This window comes from Mastigoproctus giganteus, chromosome 10, assembly GCF_048544385.1.
Source record: "Mastigoproctus giganteus isolate SK-2022 chromosome 10, ASM4854438v1, whole genome shotgun sequence".
Classification (NCBI taxonomy): domain Eukaryota; kingdom Metazoa; phylum Arthropoda; class Arachnida; order Uropygi; family Thelyphonidae; genus Mastigoproctus; species Mastigoproctus giganteus.
Window position 1 is genome coordinate 113,109,500 of NC_143584.1, and position 18,584 is coordinate 113,128,083.

The 18,584-nt window shown below is 38.5% G+C and overlaps 1 protein-coding gene across 3 annotated transcripts in view; it reads right to left on the minus strand.

The window, feature by feature from the left end:
* LOC150079227 (metabotropic glutamate receptor 3-like) overlaps positions 1 to 18,584 on the minus strand; it is a 175,207-nt gene that overhangs the window by 58,583 nt on the left and 98,040 nt on the right. For all 3 annotated transcript variants that reach the window (XM_090384024.1, XM_090384023.1, XM_090384025.1), the window contains exon 3: positions 9,984 to 10,313. In XM_090384024.1, coding sequence (XP_090240150.1) covers positions 9,984 to 10,313 — 330 coding nt within the window. The remainder of the gene's footprint in view (positions 1 to 9,983; positions 10,314 to 18,584) is intronic.

Here is an 18,584-nt window from a genome sequence, read left to right on the forward strand (position 1 = left end):
TTTCAGGCCTTGCACATGGGGAGGGGGTCTAGGTTGTCCCAGGGTTACTAACAGTCATGCAAACATGAAGGTGCACGGTATCCCTATCTCCAGTCGCACCAAAAGTAATTTAATTATGCAATTACTTTTTGTTGTATCAAACATGATTGCAACCGAGTAATTAGCGTGCAATACAGATGCGGGTCTACATGATTTCACAAAATACAGTAAAATTTAAAATCATATCGCTATAGTTGTAAAGACCTCTTGTCTCTATGTGGCCATCCTAGGAAGTGAAGGAAGTGTGAAGGAAATAAGAACGCTGCTCCACTGAATGGAGTCAAAAGCTCTCTCAAAGTCAATAAAGATTCCAAGGACATACTTACTGTTCCAGCCTAATATATAGTTTCGCAATACCCGAAGCGCATCTTCTGTTCCACGACCTGGAGTAAAACCATATTGTCTGCCAGACCAGCCTAATTTTTTTTCAGTATAGTCAGTAATCCGTCTTGCCAGCATCCTTTCAAACACCTTTCCTAATCCAGGGAGGAGGACAATAGGTCGATAAGATCGTGGATCATTCTTTGGCCTAGATGGTCCCTTCAGTATCAGCTTTAATAGGGCATCTTTCCATGGTGACGGAAAGGCCCCGTCACGCAGGCAGCTATTAAAAGCTTCAAGGAGGATTCCTGGTATCAGTTTATGAGCCCGTTTAATGACCTATCCTTCAATGAGGTCCATCCCCGGGCATTTATTGTTCCTTATGCGTTGTACTGCATCACAGAGTTCAATCAGGCTAAAGAGATCCTCGTCATGTACCCCAGAGTAAGCATGATTAAGCCTTTTCATCAACAACTGTTCGTCATCGTCTTGCTCAGAGATAGTATCTCCAGTCAGATGATCCAAAATCGCAGACATACTTTCTCTCCAACTCATACTTTCCTGGTCAACACCTCCAATAGAGTATGCTGTATTTCCATTATATATTTTAGTCTTGCCACTACATAGCTTATATACAATTTTCCATGGGTGCTCATTGCCCACTGTTCTAACCAACGTTCTCCAGGCAGTTAATTTTGATTTAGATATCATACGCACGTATGCACTCCGTATCCTCTGATACTCTACTTTAAGTACATTAACTTCCTCCTCCCCATTGTTACGCTTACTTCTTTGGTACCTTTTCCGCACTTGATGAACCTGCTTCCGACGTTGGCTTAACTCACCAGACCACCATTTAACTGGAATCCTATTACAGTTCTTTTGCTTCATAGATGTGTTGGAAGCCTCAAAGACAGAGCACGGAAGTAACTCCACTGCATTCTCTCCAGACATCTGACTGAATGCCCAAATACCCAGATTCCCAAGTCGGACATGAATATTTTCGTCAAATCTATTCCACTTTGCATTTTCGATAGCAAATCGTCGTAACTGTTCCTGAGACGGAGCTAGTTTCGTTATGTCCCTGACAGAAAATACAATGGCCCGATGATCAGAGCAGACCCAGTCTGCTCTTAATCGCCAATCGTCCACGATACCAGCTGCCCTTACGTTACAGATTGTCAAGTCAATATTTGATTCGCCATTAACAGTGAAGAAAGTACTATCTGAACTTGGTAGATTTTGTATAAACAATCCACAACAAGCCAAGAATTCATCTAGTTGACGACCACGATCATTTGTAATTCTATCAAACCACGATGCTGATCTTGCGTTAGAATCCATCGCAAATATTACTGAATTACTACCCAAGCGATTCTGAACCAGTTCCATGTACCTGATGTAGAAATTAATGTCTGTTGAGTGATGACAATACATACATACAACATAGATAGAATGACGCAAGATACCCCTATGCACACCATCTGTGAAGAGCACAACGAATTTATAACAGTAATAACTATGTCCTTATTAAACACTACAATTGCAGCTCTTCAGTCTGGTTCATCTGCACAGAGTACACGTGCTGAAAGTGGATATCCTGTAGGCCGAGGGCGCCTCCGTAGCCAGGTGGGAAGGAGCAGCAGTGCGTAACACACGCTTCTTGATTAGACCGGGGTTCGAGCCTGTCACCACCAAATTCGGATGATGCGGAAAGGTCAGGGAATGACCACCGCATATTCCCGGAGCAATATGGCCTTAGTTGCTAATGCTCCTAAAAACCAAATAACATAACATAACCTGTAGGCCGACCTTTCACTAAGTATGGTTCCTGTATGCAGGCTATATCAATATTCTATCTGATGCACCCTAGTCTAACTTCGTCAGCCACCGATTTTGATCTCTGAGCATTAATCTGTACTATACGTAGGTTACCATTCGATTTTGCATTGTACCGATTAAGAATGTCTGCCATTAACGTTATCAAATTGCCGTGCTCTTTCTTTGACCAACTTAAGTGCATTCAAGTATTCTGGACACTGTTTACTCCTTACAGAGTGATTTGAAGCTCGATTTTTTGCCTTACAATTGGAGCAGATCGGTTGTTCTCGCTGACGAGTACAGAATGTGTAGGAGTGTCCTATACCTGCACAGTGACTGCAGACAGGGTCTGTGCGATATGTCCAAATCCCTGACAATTGTAGCACAAAGTAACTAAATGAGTCATTGAACTTATACCACATGAAGCTAATGAAAATCTTACCATGCAATAACAAATGACTTCTAATACGCCTTGACACCTGGAGGACCCAATTATTTCCTGTTTTTGCTTTATTAATAGTACAAAGACGGACAAATCTCCATCTTCACTTCCTCACTTTTTAGAAGAACCACAACCAAGTTTACAAACTTGGTTGTGGTCTGTTCTCTAATGGTTGTGGTCTCAGTCTCTCTCTTGTGGCCATTTCCAGCTTTCGTTTCGCATTATGGGAATGCGAAATGCAATGAGACGCATGGTTTCTATTCATCTTTTCCTTGGTTGGATTACTGTTTTAAATCTTCTGATCGCAGTGTTTGCTCCGATCGTATCAGGGAAATTATCTGCTAATATCACAGTTCGCTTTTATTCAAATCTAAATCTCTTAACTATTGTAAAGCAGTTATTAATAAATCCAAACTCGACTTTGAACAAGTTCTACGAGTGATGGTCGACGGCCCTCAGTCTTCTAACGTCTCCACTATTTCTGATTTTCTCCAAGGTTCGACTCTTTCTCAATCTTTTTCTGTTTTATATAAATGGCTTTCTTCCACTAAATGAAATCCGATCCCTAGTTTTGCTGATGCTAGTACTATACATTCCAGTTTGAGAAATCCTTACTTTACACGAACGTCCTCAACTTCTCGAAATTCCCCCACCAAATTTGCTTAAATGCCGATCTCCAGGTAATTCTCTAATAGGAAAAGAAAACTGAGTTAAGTCTTGTGAAACTTCCTGTGGTTCGATGGCACTTCAATGGCACTTCAACTTCTAGACAAGATCGCGTGCCTGTATTAGGGTATTATTCTGACTTCTAATTTCTCTTGGAATAACACATCACAAATATTACTTGCCCAGCATAAAAAAAAAAAAGTGGTTCTTTTGCGCTCTGGGAGTTACTTTTCTTGTGCACTTACTGTCTACAAATATACCACTCTACAGTGGTATATTGTTCTCATATCTGGGGTGATGTGGTAACGATATACCACATTAGGACATCGACTAATAACATACAGCATTGAAAACAGTACCTCTACTTGTTTGATGTATGTTCACGATACCATAAGATTCTTCACTAGAACTGCCAAATGGGATACCTTTGACAACTTTACCGAGATGCTCTTCACGACCATTCAAGCTGAGCGCTTGCGAACCGTGAATAGCCACCAGGAAACTAATTTCCTGCAAAACGTACTCCATGAGGCATCACGTGACTCGATGAAAAAATGTACCCGACATCTAAAATCAGTTCCCTTCTAGTCAGAAGAATTAACAGATCTCCGCTCATCTCGCCAGCGTGCAAGGAAAGAGTTACAAAGAAAACTAAGAACACACTCACCTCAAACAGTATCACAGTATAAGGAAAGATACAATGCAATCCGGAGAGAATACCCGAACAAAATTTATCATGCCAAACAAAGTATATGGTATGCCCTGGTGGAGACGGATGGCAATAAAAACCCTTGGGGTTTGGTTCACAAGCTCATAAGGAACAAAGTAGGATCTACGGATATCATAAATTCTATCCGTTCGGAGGGCTCTTCGGAAACTCTTTTTTGGGAAGAGACGATTAACAAGATTCTAGATGGAATAATCTACCACAAAAAAAACCTGATCATGACACTGAAGTACACAGAAACGTCATCACTGAGAATTAGGGCTACTTCCCCTCGGCCACAGAAGAACCCTTCACAGAAGAGGAGGTTGCATTATCCATAAATAAAACCAAAAATGGAAAAATCTCCCGGACTGGACCTCGTCGAGGGAGAGTCCATCAAGCACCTTTGGTCTGTTGCACCCGATGTTCTAGTACAACTAATCAACACGTGTCTTAATGAGGGCTCCTTTCCTACACGTTGGAAACACGCCAACCTCAGGCTTTTACCCAAAGATCTAAATCGTCCCACTGGTACAGCCAAAGCATACCGTCCAATTGCTCTATCGCCAATATTAGGAAAAGTATTTGAGAGGTTACTTCTCACCCGTCTTCAGTCTGTCTATGAAACCAAATGACTCGCCTCCACACTCCAGTTTAGCTTCAAGCAGGGGTGCTCAACTATTGATGCACTATTGAAAACCACACGCTAGCAGATAATTCTGATGCCCGTTACGTACTGGCGCTTTTTATAGATTTTAAAGGAGCTTTTGACACTGTATGGCGGCCGGCCGGAGATCCTGCGGTGAGCCAGAATATCTAGCTGCTCCTTCAACATCTTCAAATGTCTTACAGATTACTTCTGTAACAGAAAATTACCATGAAAACAAAATTTCTTAGTATCACCTGCCAACTCACCAGAGGCTGCCTGCAGGGCTATGTTCTGGGGCTAGCTGTTTGGAATATGATTCTGGATGAATGGCTCCTTCAGGACCCCCCCCCCCCATACCACACAGCTCTCATATGCAGATGACCTGGTTATCGTTGTTGAGGGTCCTACTCGTGACTGAAGAGAATAAGCTGTAAATCTCTACAGATAGAAGTAGAACCGTACTTCTCAAAGGATGTCTTGACATCAATCATCAACCATTCGTTATAAAGGACATGCACTCAAGAATTAACGTTCATTCAAATATTTAGGTGTTACCCTAGATGATCGCACAACTTTCATGCCACATCTCAAGTCCATGAAAAAGGCCAAAAATTATATCAATATGCTTGCTCGCTTCACCCGCAAAAACTGGGGTCTTAAAGAACTGCACTCCACCTTTATTCAGCTGTTTTTGTACCGTTCTTAATATACGGCGCTGCCGTATGGTTCCATCGTTTGTCCATCATCAGCACTAGGAACATTATCCTGCAGATACAACAGTTGATGTTATTAAAATGACTCGGACTTGTAGAACGATATCAATAGTAGCACTATAAGTAATAACAGGCTATTTCCCCCTTAACCTACAAGAAGCCTTCACAAGGCTTTCCCATGCTATCAGAAAGAACACAAACTGAATTCCTGGGGATTAAACCTATTATCGATGCAGATCCGAAACAAGAACTCCGGCGTACTTGGCAGGAACTTGTTTCCCTCTGGCAAATCCGTTGGGATGTTCCACCAAAGGCAGTACTACCAAGTTATTCCTACCTAGTATCTCCTACCTCAACAAATAAAGACTTGGCTAGTTCTTAATCTAATTTACATACTACCTTTCTGCTGACAGGACATGGGCCATTCAAAAAGGGACTTTGGGCTTGTAAACGATGCTCATTGTGAATGTGGAGAACTGGACGACTGGCCCCACATAATGCATTCGTGTAACATCTACCTGGACCTACGTAATTAACTGTTACTGGATATAGATTTAACCAAACTTAGTCCGGAAAGCAACCTGTTAAAATCAAAAGAAGCGTTTTTAGCTTTTAGCAGATATGCGTCAGTAGTCTTTAAAAGGCGTTGGTATCATCTCTCCACGTCTGATCCCACAACATAGACATCCAGACCAGACGTTCCTGAAACCACTATGATCTCTCCTCGTACCTACTCTTCCCTCATCACCGGCCACTATCAGAACTGAATGTACAACCAACTGGACATTTTCCTTGTAGGAATGACGGCACTGAACTGATAGCAATAAAACTCGCACACTTCCCATTGCACCTACCCAACTTTGCAGACCTCCCTTGTTCTGTAAGCTGCCTTCCTTTCCCTGGCCTTCGGTGGGCTCGCAGACCAGGGGTGATTCCTACTTCTTCCTTCCCACCTCTTCTTTTCGATGGAGGATGTCTTCTTTCCTCATCCTTCTTCTTTTGCCAACATTGACTCCACCACTTGTACTATCTTCCCCACTCTCTTCCTTTTTTTTTTTTTGTCTCCGTCCAGAAAGCTCAGGCGACCCTGGTGGAGATCAGCCAGAGTATGAGGGCAGCCTGACTCACTTCCCAGTGGTGGTGGTGATGGGCAACGTAGGGTCCCACTTGTTGTGTCTCTGGCTACTTGGCCATGCGGCCAAGTAGCCAGAGACACAACAGAAGAACATAACACAATACTGCATATACGAGACACTATACTTTTTTCTGGCTTATGCAGTAGTTCTGCATTCCATCACAGTGCATACGGCGCAGATGTGGGAAACCACAGGTGGCGCCTAACCCTAAATACTATGCCAGCACACTAGGACATATACTTTAAACTCTTAAACCCCCTCTCAAGGCTACTCTGTTCGGAAGAGGATTATCAGGTTAATTAATGACCCATGTCTTACAAATTTTCTCCACTCTGTCTCATAGATCTTCGGTTTCTGCTGCATGCATTTTCTGTATATATAATTTTATGGGCACTGTTCTGAATTGGCATCTGTAATTCCTCTACTCTTCCAAATTATTCCTAACACGTGCCGCGACTAGTCAGCAACCATTCATTCACTGTCCAACTCCTAGCTCACGAACCAACGTTTTCTCCCTTTATTTATGCTTTTTGTAACAACCTTCATACGCATCCTGAAAATTGCAATCTACAGAAATTAAGTCGGATGTCAACAAGTACATCTTCTCACGTCTCAGTCTTCAACCCATTCGCAGTATAGTGTCACAAGTTTTAATACATTTCGAGTTTATAGCTTTCATTTAAAAAAAAAAAAAAAAAAAAAAAAAAGTGCCAGTGGAAATCCATGTACATCGACTAAAACATATCATGTGACAATACAAACTAATGGGAGGCCAGAAGAAAAATTACAATAAAATAAATTAAGACCAGAACACAATATAAAACATAAATACTGTACTGTACTTGCAATTACAGGACCAAAGTACATTAACGCAATATAACCTGTCTTCTCAAAAACACACCCTTAAAACAATATTCCGTCACTTGTCTAAACAAACATCCGCGAAGCAAATATCTTATTAGAAACTTGTTTCTAACTTATCTGATATGTGTGCGCGCGCCAAAGCACGATGCTTTGGTATACTGTGTCTGTAGTATTCTTTGGCTTGTTTCCTGGACGAAAAATCTGAGTTTCCAGAAGGGGGAAAAAAATAAAATAAAGAAAAATGTACAACTGGTGCCTGAGAGCGACTAACTCAGCCACTTCCTGAAAACAGCCATAAATTTCTCGCGTCATTGACCATGATTCGAACTCTGGTGTGGGAGGACCGTGATTATAATCATTGTGTAACCTGCGAGAGCAACACAGATCTGGTGCAGAAATCCAAAATTCCATTCCATGAGTTACAACTTTATGGCGTTTTATGCTAGATAGTTATTGTTGACTTTTTTTTTTTTTTTTTTAATTGATAAATTCGTCGGAGTCATTTTCAATCAGTACTTCATGCCTTTATTGTGTCCAATAAGGCACAAGAAAGGCATGGCACATTGTTTTTCATTGTATTCATCAATTGGCTCAACTGTTGCTTTGCTCGAAAGCTTCATTGTCTTAAACCTCACTTCTCTGCCCGTTGAATTTTAGTGTATAATATTGCCTGCAGTATGAGATGCTCTTATTTTGATTTTACTTATAATTCGTAAATTCGCTGTACGTTTATACTTCTATCATTAATCTCCAATCATTGGTGTACCAAAAAGTATCAGATGTATCAGAGTAATAGCATTGTGTAATTCAAATTTGTTTACGTTGATTTTTTTTGTTGCTTTCATAATTTAGGTGTGTACATTATTGTCAATGGTTTTATTGAACAGTCCGGCTAACTGGAGAGATTTGCGCATTTTGACTTAGTATAATTTCTATATAGTTACAGAAATTCTTTGAAATCCTTATATAAATAATGATAATTTTATTTGGTTTTAAACTATTATGGTTATCAGTCGACGTCGAAATCTCTCTCCTCCCCCAGAGTCATTCTGCTCTGTCTCCGATACGCTACTTTGTTATATCAGAAGAATGGTTAAGGAGATGACTATGCCTGGATTCATTCCAGTTTGAAGAGAGCCAATTTACTACTTACAGAAAATGGTGTCTCACTTTCGCAATTAACCATATACAGTAGTTGCTCTGAATCTTTGTTCTGTTGCTAAGATGTGAATGGTTTTTTTTTTTGTTTGTTTAAAGAAGTTGCTATGGATGACAGTCCGGAATTGTGACGTCTATTTTTGGACAGTTCACAGAGAAGTCTGAAGGATTCTTTTCTTCATAATCGGAATACATTTATATTGATTCCTGTAGCTAATTCATATAAAAGAGGATTCCGGAAATGTGAAGTATTTGTGGAAGATGAACTATGAAAGATGCAGATATGTGTGTGTGGGAGGACTTCCAGATGCCAATTGCAAGATGCAGATTGCTTCTTCAGTTGCAAGATTGTTACACTAAGTATCGTTGTTTTCTGTGTTTGTGGGATAGCATAGCAAGAGGCCAGCACCATAAAAGAAAAGATGAACCTGTCAGACAAGAATTAGTCTTGTTAGCGCAGTGCAGTTTGCAGCGTACCGTCCCAAATAGACCAAGGTCTTGTTGCCACCATTTTGCAATTAAGCTAGGAATATAAAGCAATTTATTAAAGCTTTGGACGTTCGAGTGGATGCTTTTGGGAATATACGTTTAGTAGCCCCAAAAGTGTCTTTTTTTTTTTTTTTTTAGTTTCATTAAAGTTATCTACTGTAGCTCCCCCCCCCTCTCGGTTATTCAAAATTATTTATTTGAAATTGTTTATGGCTAAATTTGGTAAAGGGTTGTGTTCTCTTTATAATAAACATAACAGACCTTTATAATAAACACGAATGTAGCATATGTGCTAATTAATTTTTTTTAAACCTGGCTTTTTTCATTTTTCTTTTCGTATTATTCTTTTTTTATATAAAAGTATACGTAAAAGAATATATAGTATTCGTGCTAATATGAGATTTTTTTTAACTGGTTTAAATTCTTGAACCTTTAAAAAAATGAGGGGAGTGCATTATAAACAATTTTTTTTTTCCCCTTATTTCAATGATTAGACCAAAACGACGGCTGCAAATTGGGTAGTTTGCATAAATTTAAAGGAGGATTAGACAAATATTAGAGACGATAGACAAATTGATATGAGTAGTATTGTTTCTTTTTTCTGGATGATGATATATAAACTTCCTTACGTTATTTTGCTACTTCTAATATTACATCTAGTAATATTAGAAATAGCAAAATGACGAGGGGGAGCTGAATGTTAGTGTATAATATTGCCTGCAGTATGAGATGCTCATATTTTGATTTTAGTTATGATTCTTAAAGTTAGAGAGCTTCCTAAGAGGCCAAAATAAGGTAAATAAAGGAAGGCTCTTTAGGTTGTAATCAATCAACATTTGCACGACTGAAAGAACCACTACTCTAAATATGTAATTTTTAGATTAGTTAAATCCAGTGGCGGGAAGTATCAGAAAGTTCTTTCAGTTTGCCAACCAGAGCTGAACACCATCTTAAATCAATGATAAATTTTATTCTTTACCTGTGGCACGTTGAATAACCTCATCAAGTTAGCCAGCTGAATGGATACGGAACTTGATTGACCTCCAATGATACCTACTACTCGGTCGAAGCTGCCATCTCGATATTTCGGCACTGAACCGTCGATACACGTGAATTGGCGTTCATGATGTGCATTGTTACGAGCGATGAAGCCCTTTATGAAATCTAGTGCTTGTTCCAAAGCGTATGCAGTACTATCACAGCTGTCAAGAGCCAACACCCCTAGATTGATACCAGGAAGCAACTGAGGATTACTGTTTATCTTCTTCAGGGTGAACAGGAGGGCTTCAAGTTGTTGCAGGCCTTCATCCTGCAAGAGAATAGTTTAGGATTTTGGGTTGTGTAAATGAGAAGTTTACAAATATATCATGCATTTTAAAAATCATAAGGAATCCTTAATGGTTTTAGCCTTTGTGGTCTTTCAGAACGTGTGCATTCTCTCTCATGGGCGGCGTCCATGAAAAGAAAAGTTATTTTATAATAGCAACATCGGAGCAAACGATACAGAAAAATTGAGAAATCATGCTTTTTTTTTTTTTTTTTTTTACGTCTTGTGATATCGTTTGTTTGTTTGTTTGTTTGTTATTTGGTTTTTAGGAGCATTAGCAACTAAGGCCATATTGCTCCGGAATATGCGGTGATCATTCCCTGACCTTTCCGTATTTGGTGGTGACGGGCCTTGTGATATTAACTCTATAGGTCTTTATATTTAATTTTTTTTCTTTACGATTCAACGAATGACTACCGCGTAACCAGCAAGAAATTAGTGACACATTCATTAACAAGGCACATCATCGTTAACCGAAATCGGCGGAAAGCTAAGTATATTAGAATGATTAAATGATGCAAGGAAATAGTTTTTCTATATGTGCAAAAAAAAACACAAATTGCTATCACTTATGATTTCCCACCGTCAAATTTCTCTCCCTCAGCGACATTGGCGGTAATTTATTCACTCGATCTGCAAACTATCAGCCGACTTCTATACACAGGTAAACTTAATGAGATTCAGCCTTCTATTACTCCCTGAGATTTTATATTTGTGCTGTCTGGTTCTTGTCTCTCCTACTAATAAAAATGTGCTTTCTTCGTTCATTTTACTGATAGCTTATATCATTTCTGTAAGGTTCCTCCTCCCTCACAGGATGTCTGGATGTCACGTTTTGCATTTCGCGCCTTCCAATCCGTTCTACAGTGTGGTCTCGCCATCATCTTATGCAAATCCATAATGATATCCATCTTCTCTATTTATAGTGAGGCCTATAAATCATAGATATACTCCCATGTGCAATGTAAATAGACCTGCCGTCTGTTTACAGAGCACTGCAAATTTGCATCAATAACCCCTAAGTGGTTTTTTGAACTCTCTTCCAGGTGCAAAACGTTACATTTATAACAAGTAAACTTCGGTTGTCATTTTTCAAGCCTGGTTTCGCGGTTGTTAATCATCCTTACTTTTAAATCATCAGCAGACTTTGACGTTTTCCCTTATATTCTCTCCTCAGTCTCTTTTAAGGAAGATTAGAAACAAGAGTCCCAAAATTGAGGACCCTTTTTGCTCCACCTGTCCGCCCTGAAGAATGCACGTTAATAACTACACTCTTGTCTTCTATCTTTTAGGTGGCTCCTGTTCCTGTGAAGCACATTGCCGGTTATTCTAGTTTTCTCAAATTATATAACAGCCCATCATGAAGAACTGTGTCAAAAGCTTTGCTAAAGTCAAGATAGATAAGGTGAAAGTAGTTTTTTTTCATTCAGCTGTTTGACTTCGTCATAATAATTAACTCGATTGGTCAGACAATACTCCCCCCCCCCTCCTCACGAACGTGCCTCGATTCATTAAGGTCCATTTGAGATTGTCCTGTATAATCAGTGCCGCCCGCGATCTTGCCCATCACTGAAGTCAAGCTCACTGGTCCATAGTTGCCTATCACATCCTTCGCTCCTCGTTTTTGAACTGGGAAGACAATGTCGCTTCTTCTGTACAGGGGGAACTGTCCGAATCCAGTGATAATCTTAACTTTCTCAACGGGCTGGTGCCCTCACATGGAGCTTTTTTTATTTTAGTATAACAGGATGAATACATTCATCCTGAAGGTTTACCTTCCTTCAAACTCAGTGACTTTTCTGATATTCTTCTCAGAGATATATCATTTACAGCTGCTTTCTTGTCACTTTCTGTATATGGTTCAAGCAGTCTATCAACTGTAAATATCGTTGCAAAGTATTCAGCTCGCCTGCCACTTCTGTTAGGCGTTCCATGATTCTTCTAGCTCGATCGGATAAGGAGTCTATCTGATTCTTTTTTTTTTTTTCCATTCTTTGCTACTGATTTCTTGTATTCAACCATCATCTATTTTTACCCTATCAGTGGTTTTGTTGCATATACGGTAAAACTTTTACCATACTCTGATACGTTTACTTTTCAGCTTATTATTACGTATCCCCATCATTTGGCCTACGTGTATATTCCTTTTTTGCCACCGTATAATTCTTTATATGTTAACGGTAATGTTTAATTTTGTATGACTGTATCACTTTAAAGCCATACTATTCCAACCGCGTTTATTTTATTTTCCTTTTTTCAACGCTAATTATAAATTATCTCCATGCACTTGTATTCTAAATACGACTATAGAGGTCTTTATTTTCCCGCTATTTTGAATTTCTTTACTTACTATTAAGTCCGCTTCGCTGCTATAAATTGCTTTCTCATGTAGATATATTGCACATTTGGTTTAAGCCTGCATGCATTCATCTACTCTACTGAATTTGTGCATTTCAGCTCCCCGCTTTTATTTTTTTCCGCCAACTCATTTTCTCTTCGCATTTCTTGAAGTACTCCAGGTTGTACACTTTCACTCTCTTATCATACTTTCAGTTTCGTTTTAGATTTGTTTCTCGGCATGTATCGACACCTATATTTTTCGTTTCAATACAACCTCCCTATTATACCTCCCTTTTATACTAACGCTTACAAATGCCAGAGCCCTTACTACAAGGTTGGGTTTCACAACCCCAGCAAGCTTAGTGTTATTTAATAACTTTTTTTTTTTTTTTTTTTATCTTTTTGCTGTCTAATTCTAAAGTTCTTCACGTTCGTTAAACTATTAGTGTAATAAGAGGGTGAAGCGAACGTTCCTACTTTATGGCTATTTTTCGTCTTTATTTATTTAAAATACTCCTTTTCCTCTTCCCCATCCTCAATTTAATACCTCATCCTTATGCCATTTGCTTGTTCCAAATCAAATATATTTTTAAAATACATTGATTTCTTATCTATACAAAATTAAATCCTACACTGAATTCCACATATTTTAAACATATTGATATTAACCATTTTTATCCCAACTCGATACTTTTTTGATTAAAAAAAATTAAACTGCGTTGGAACTACCTTGTCCATACTGTATTAGAAATTGCTAATTTCATTTTCATTCTTTTTTCAGCCAGGTGGCCAGGAGCGGCAGTGCGTAGCACACGCTTCTTGATTAGACCGGGGTTCGAGCCCGTGACCACCAAATACGGAGGATGCTGAAATGGTCAGGGAATGACCACCGCATATCCCCAGAGCAATATGGCCTTATTTGCTAATGCTCCTAAAAGTCAAATACAGTAACAACAACTACATTCCTTTTTGGCCTTTCACTTTTCTTCTAATACTATGGACAAGTATAGAAACGCAGTTCCTGATGCATGGTCAGATGTAGTTCCCAGATGAAATACCTGATCATGTATCAATATTTATTTCAGCTGACATCAGATCAAGCAGTTTTGCATTGCCTATATTAGACCATTTACTAAAAATATTTCCCCCCATATCTGATGACAGCTATACCTTTCTCATTTTTATTTGCATTTTATTAGTATTTTGTTGTACTAATTTTACTTTACAGTTTCCTCACTTTATATTGGCTTGCCTATTCAGCCCATAATTTACCTAATTCATCATAACCTTTAGGATCATATAAACATTCTTTCACTAATCTACTACTCTTCTTTTTCTCCTTTCCTCACCCTTATAGTTACTGGCACCTTGTGTAACTTTCACATCCATTTATGCATATTTAATTTAATATTAATACAACTTATACTTATATATAGTAGTAAACCCATTCCTTTGCCTTTTACTGTAGTAAAAGGCAAAGGAATGGGATATAATTTCAGAAAAGGAAATTACGATGCCTTAAGGTGCTACATGGCCTCTATTAACTGGGTAGATATCGCGCAGAGAATGAATACAATTGAACTGTGGTATGCTTTTAAAACATTAATCAGATGCTTTGAATGCGTATTTACCATTAAAAAAATACTCCACCAAGAGGGTTCCAAGTTGGATGAATAGTGAAGTTGCCACATTACTTGAGCAGAAAAAGCTAGCATGGAAAGGTTACAGAGCAATAAAAAGTACTGAAGCCTACAAGATGATCTTTAATAGAGCCACAGAAAAGGTTCGACAGGCAAAGGCAGTTTATGAGAAATCACTAGCAAAGAGGGCAGATAAGGAATTCTTCACATATATAAATGTCAAGAAGAACAGGACAAACCAAATCGGATCTTCACGTAAGGGAAAGGGGATAGTATTAAATGCACCATCTTCCGTTGAATATGAACTCAACAGTTATTTTGCATCGCTATTTACAAATGAAAAACCTTTTGTGGCAATGGGAAATTGTGGGAGCGAAGTTAAAAAATATGTAGTTAATGATATTGAAATTTCGCAAGATTATTTAATGAAAAAACTTTCGAACCTACAGGCCAGTAAAGCTCCTGGAGTTGATGGAATATGCCCTATAATCTTAAGGGAGGCGGCAAGTGAGTGCATTGAACCATTGAGGCTAATTATGCAAGCATCACTAGACTCTGGGGAGATTCCCTTGGATTGGAAAAGTGACAATGTATCTACCATACATAACGGTGGTTCTAAGAGTGAAGTGGGAAATTATCGACCTGTCAGTCTGACTTCAGTGGTAGGGAAAATCATGGAGGCAGTGATCAAGGGTGGAATTCAGGATCATTTGGATCGAATTGAAATTCTTAAGGATACTCAGCATGGTTTTGTAAAGGGAAAATCATGTTTAACAAATCTGGTTCGCTATTTTTAAAGGGTCACTCACGAGCTGGATTTAGGGAATAATTTCGACATTGTTTATTTAGATTTCAGCAAAGCTTTTGACTCAGTCCCACATGAGCGGTTGCTTTAAGCTGTAACAGGTTGGAATCACTGGGAAAATCCTTAGATGGATAGCAGGATGGCTTCAGGACAGGAGGCAGAGGGTTGTGATAAATGGCTATTCCTCAGATTGGGTTGATGTAAGAAGTGGGATTCCACAAGGATCAGTATTAGGACCACTGTTGTTTTTAATGTTCATAAACGATATCGATGAAGGGATAGAGGGTGTGATGTCTAAATTTGCAGATGATGTTAAAATTGGTAAAGTAGTTAATGCTCACTGTCAAGCTGAGCTTCTTCAGAGAGACCCAGATAGACTTCAGGAATGGTCAGAAAAATAGCAGCCATGCTTTAATGCAACAGTGTTAAGGTATTACACCTGGGAAACAGTAATCCCAAAATAACTTATTCACTTGGTGGAGTTCAACTAAACCAGGTACTGGAGGAAAGGGACTTGGGTGTTACGATACGGTCAGACATGAAATTCGCTGAGCATTGTAAACAGGTTGCAAGGAAGGCCCATGGTGTCCTATCGATGATCTATCTCTACTTTTGCAGGTAGAGATAATCCCATTATCTCTACTTGCAAAAGTTCGATAGAAAAAGAGATAATCCTGCGTGATAATCCCATTAGTAAATAAATAAGAGGAGTCAACCTCAATATAGTACGTGGAACCCTTCCGTATGATACCCTCCAGAAATTAAAACGGAAAAAACGAAAAAATCGAAACTTACCGGAACATTAAAGTAAAATATAAATAATTAAAGAAAAATATAAATAATTAAATAATCAATTTAACACAATTCAAAATCAATTAAAAACAATTAAAATTCAAATTAACGCAATTAAAAGAATCTAACGAAAATATTCAAACCGATTTTCCTTCCTGAAGCTGACAATGCTTTTCGACCGACTGTCGTGATCACAGGAATGAAAATTACCGAATCAGCTAAACCTGCAACTGAAATAGTGATTATATGTCTTCGCGCATGCGCGTAAAGGTCTACGCATCGGAGATCAAATATGGCCGCCGAACATTAACAGAATTCTCGTGTAATTTAATTTCAACGGTTTCTGCAATTAATAGTCGCGTATAATTACGTTGAACGTTAAGTATTTTGGCCTCGTTAAATAAAAAAGTAATGTTTTTCGTTAATGGCATGAAAGGCTAATTCTGACGCTGCTGAACGAGAAGCACGAACTGAGGCTTTGTGTTGATTTACACGGATATTAAGAGAAAACCGGGTCGAACCTTGGTAAGACGAGTCGCAATCACCGCAAGAAATGTTGTATACTAGATCATTAATTTGTGTTGCGAACGCGGAAAGAACCGAACGATTGTTCAGTATCGTGTGTAACTTCCGTATGGGCCTAGCTATAATTTTAAATTCGGTATCTTTAAAGAATCTGTTAAGCTGTTTGTGCCACTGTTCAACATATGGGACAGAAATAAAGTATTTTTTGATATTACTATTGTTGATTGGTGTAGTATTTTGTATCCTATCCTTAGCTTGTACCCTAATTCGATTTATAGTGTTAATGGGATAACCCCTGTTTAAGAATCTGCTAGTTAATATTTGTATTTCTGAGTCCAAAGCGGAATCCGTCGTTGAAAATTTATAGGATTTAGAAATTGATTAAAGATAATCGATCTTTTGTAGGTGAACGGGTGGTAGCTATTATAATGTAGAAGCATACCGGTGTTTGTGGGTTTTCGATAGATGCTAAATTGTATTTTGTTTGAGTCCCGGGTAAGCGTGAAATTTAGAAAGTTTAATGACTTTGTATCCGTATCTTCCCTTTCCAATGTAAATTTGAGTCTAGAATGAATATTATTAAACGAATGTAAAATGTCTTGGGTAGTACTACTATCGGTAATAACTAGAACATCATCTAAATACCTCCCATAGTATGTGATACGGGGACGAAAAGGTGTCAAGTGTATCTGTTCAATCGTTGAGAGATAGATCTCTGACATTAAGCCACTCAGGCTCAAACCCATTGGTAATCCAAAAATTTGTTTGTACACCTTGTCTCGAAAGGTGATGTAGTTAGCCTCAACTAACAGTTTAATTAAGTGAAAAATTTCCTTAATAGGCAGCTTCGTATAATTAATCGGTGTCGAGTTTTTATTTAACATATCCCAAATAATATCTAATGTGTATTCAACGTTTACATTCGTATATAATGAGGTAACATCTAATGAGAATAAATTGTCATTGTCGCCGAGTCTACAGTCTTTAAGACTTAGGAAGCTTCGCGATAAAGTAAAAAATTATCTACATCCGAACGATTGGTCTGTATTGAAGACCTCCATAGATTTGCGACGGGAAGCACAAGCCTCAGAAATAAAAAAACAGACATGTTAATAAGTTGCAAACATTATCGAATAGTTCAAGACACGTTCATGCGAATTCTAACACATTGTCGCGAGCTTGCGACCAAGTCCACACGAGTTGGGTGACATCCCCCCCACAGACACATAACGCACTACCACAGAATATGTCGGCTAGTTCACGAACACCCCCTCACCCAGTATCCAACGAACCGACATATCAACAGGTTACAAATCTTTCCTCGTGTACACTATCGCAGGACCAGATTTCACTTTTATCCAAAGGATTAAATTATAATTTACCACCTCGAAAGCTGCCAAAAAAACAATGCGTAATTGATATTGAATTTGGACTTCGTAGTGTTCCACAAAAAGATGTATTTATTCAACAAGTTAACCAAGTAGTGAATAACATAAAAGAAACGCGACTTCCTAAATTGGATACACATGACAGTTCAGCTTTACGAGAACTTCGAGAAAATAAGGACATTATTATACAGAGGGCAGATAAAGGAGATACAGTGGTAATACTAGATAAACATGATTATATTAATAAGTTAGATTCAGTTGTGTCTGATACCTCCACTTATCGTGAAGTGGATCCGGCACTGTTTACCAATTTGGTAAATCAATACAATAAAACGTTAACCACATATCGAAAAAACGACTACATTACTATGGTTCAGTTGAAGGAATTGAAGTCCAGAACATACAATATTCCTGCACTTTTCGGTCAGGTAAAATTACACAAGCCTGGATTTCCGATTCGACCTATTGTGTCCTACAGGAACTCGGCATTTTCAGCCCTAGCCACACATGTATATTACATTATAAAACCTTTTAGACAGGTTATACAATTTGGGATTAAGAATTACGATACATTATTTAATAATCTTAAAGACTGTAGACTCGGCGACAATGACAATTTATTCTCATTAGATGTTACCTCATTATATACGAATGTAAACGTTGAATACACATTAGATATTATTTGGGATATGTTAAATAAAAACTCGACACCGATTAATTATACGAAGCTGCCTATTAAGGAAATTTTTCACTTAATTAAACT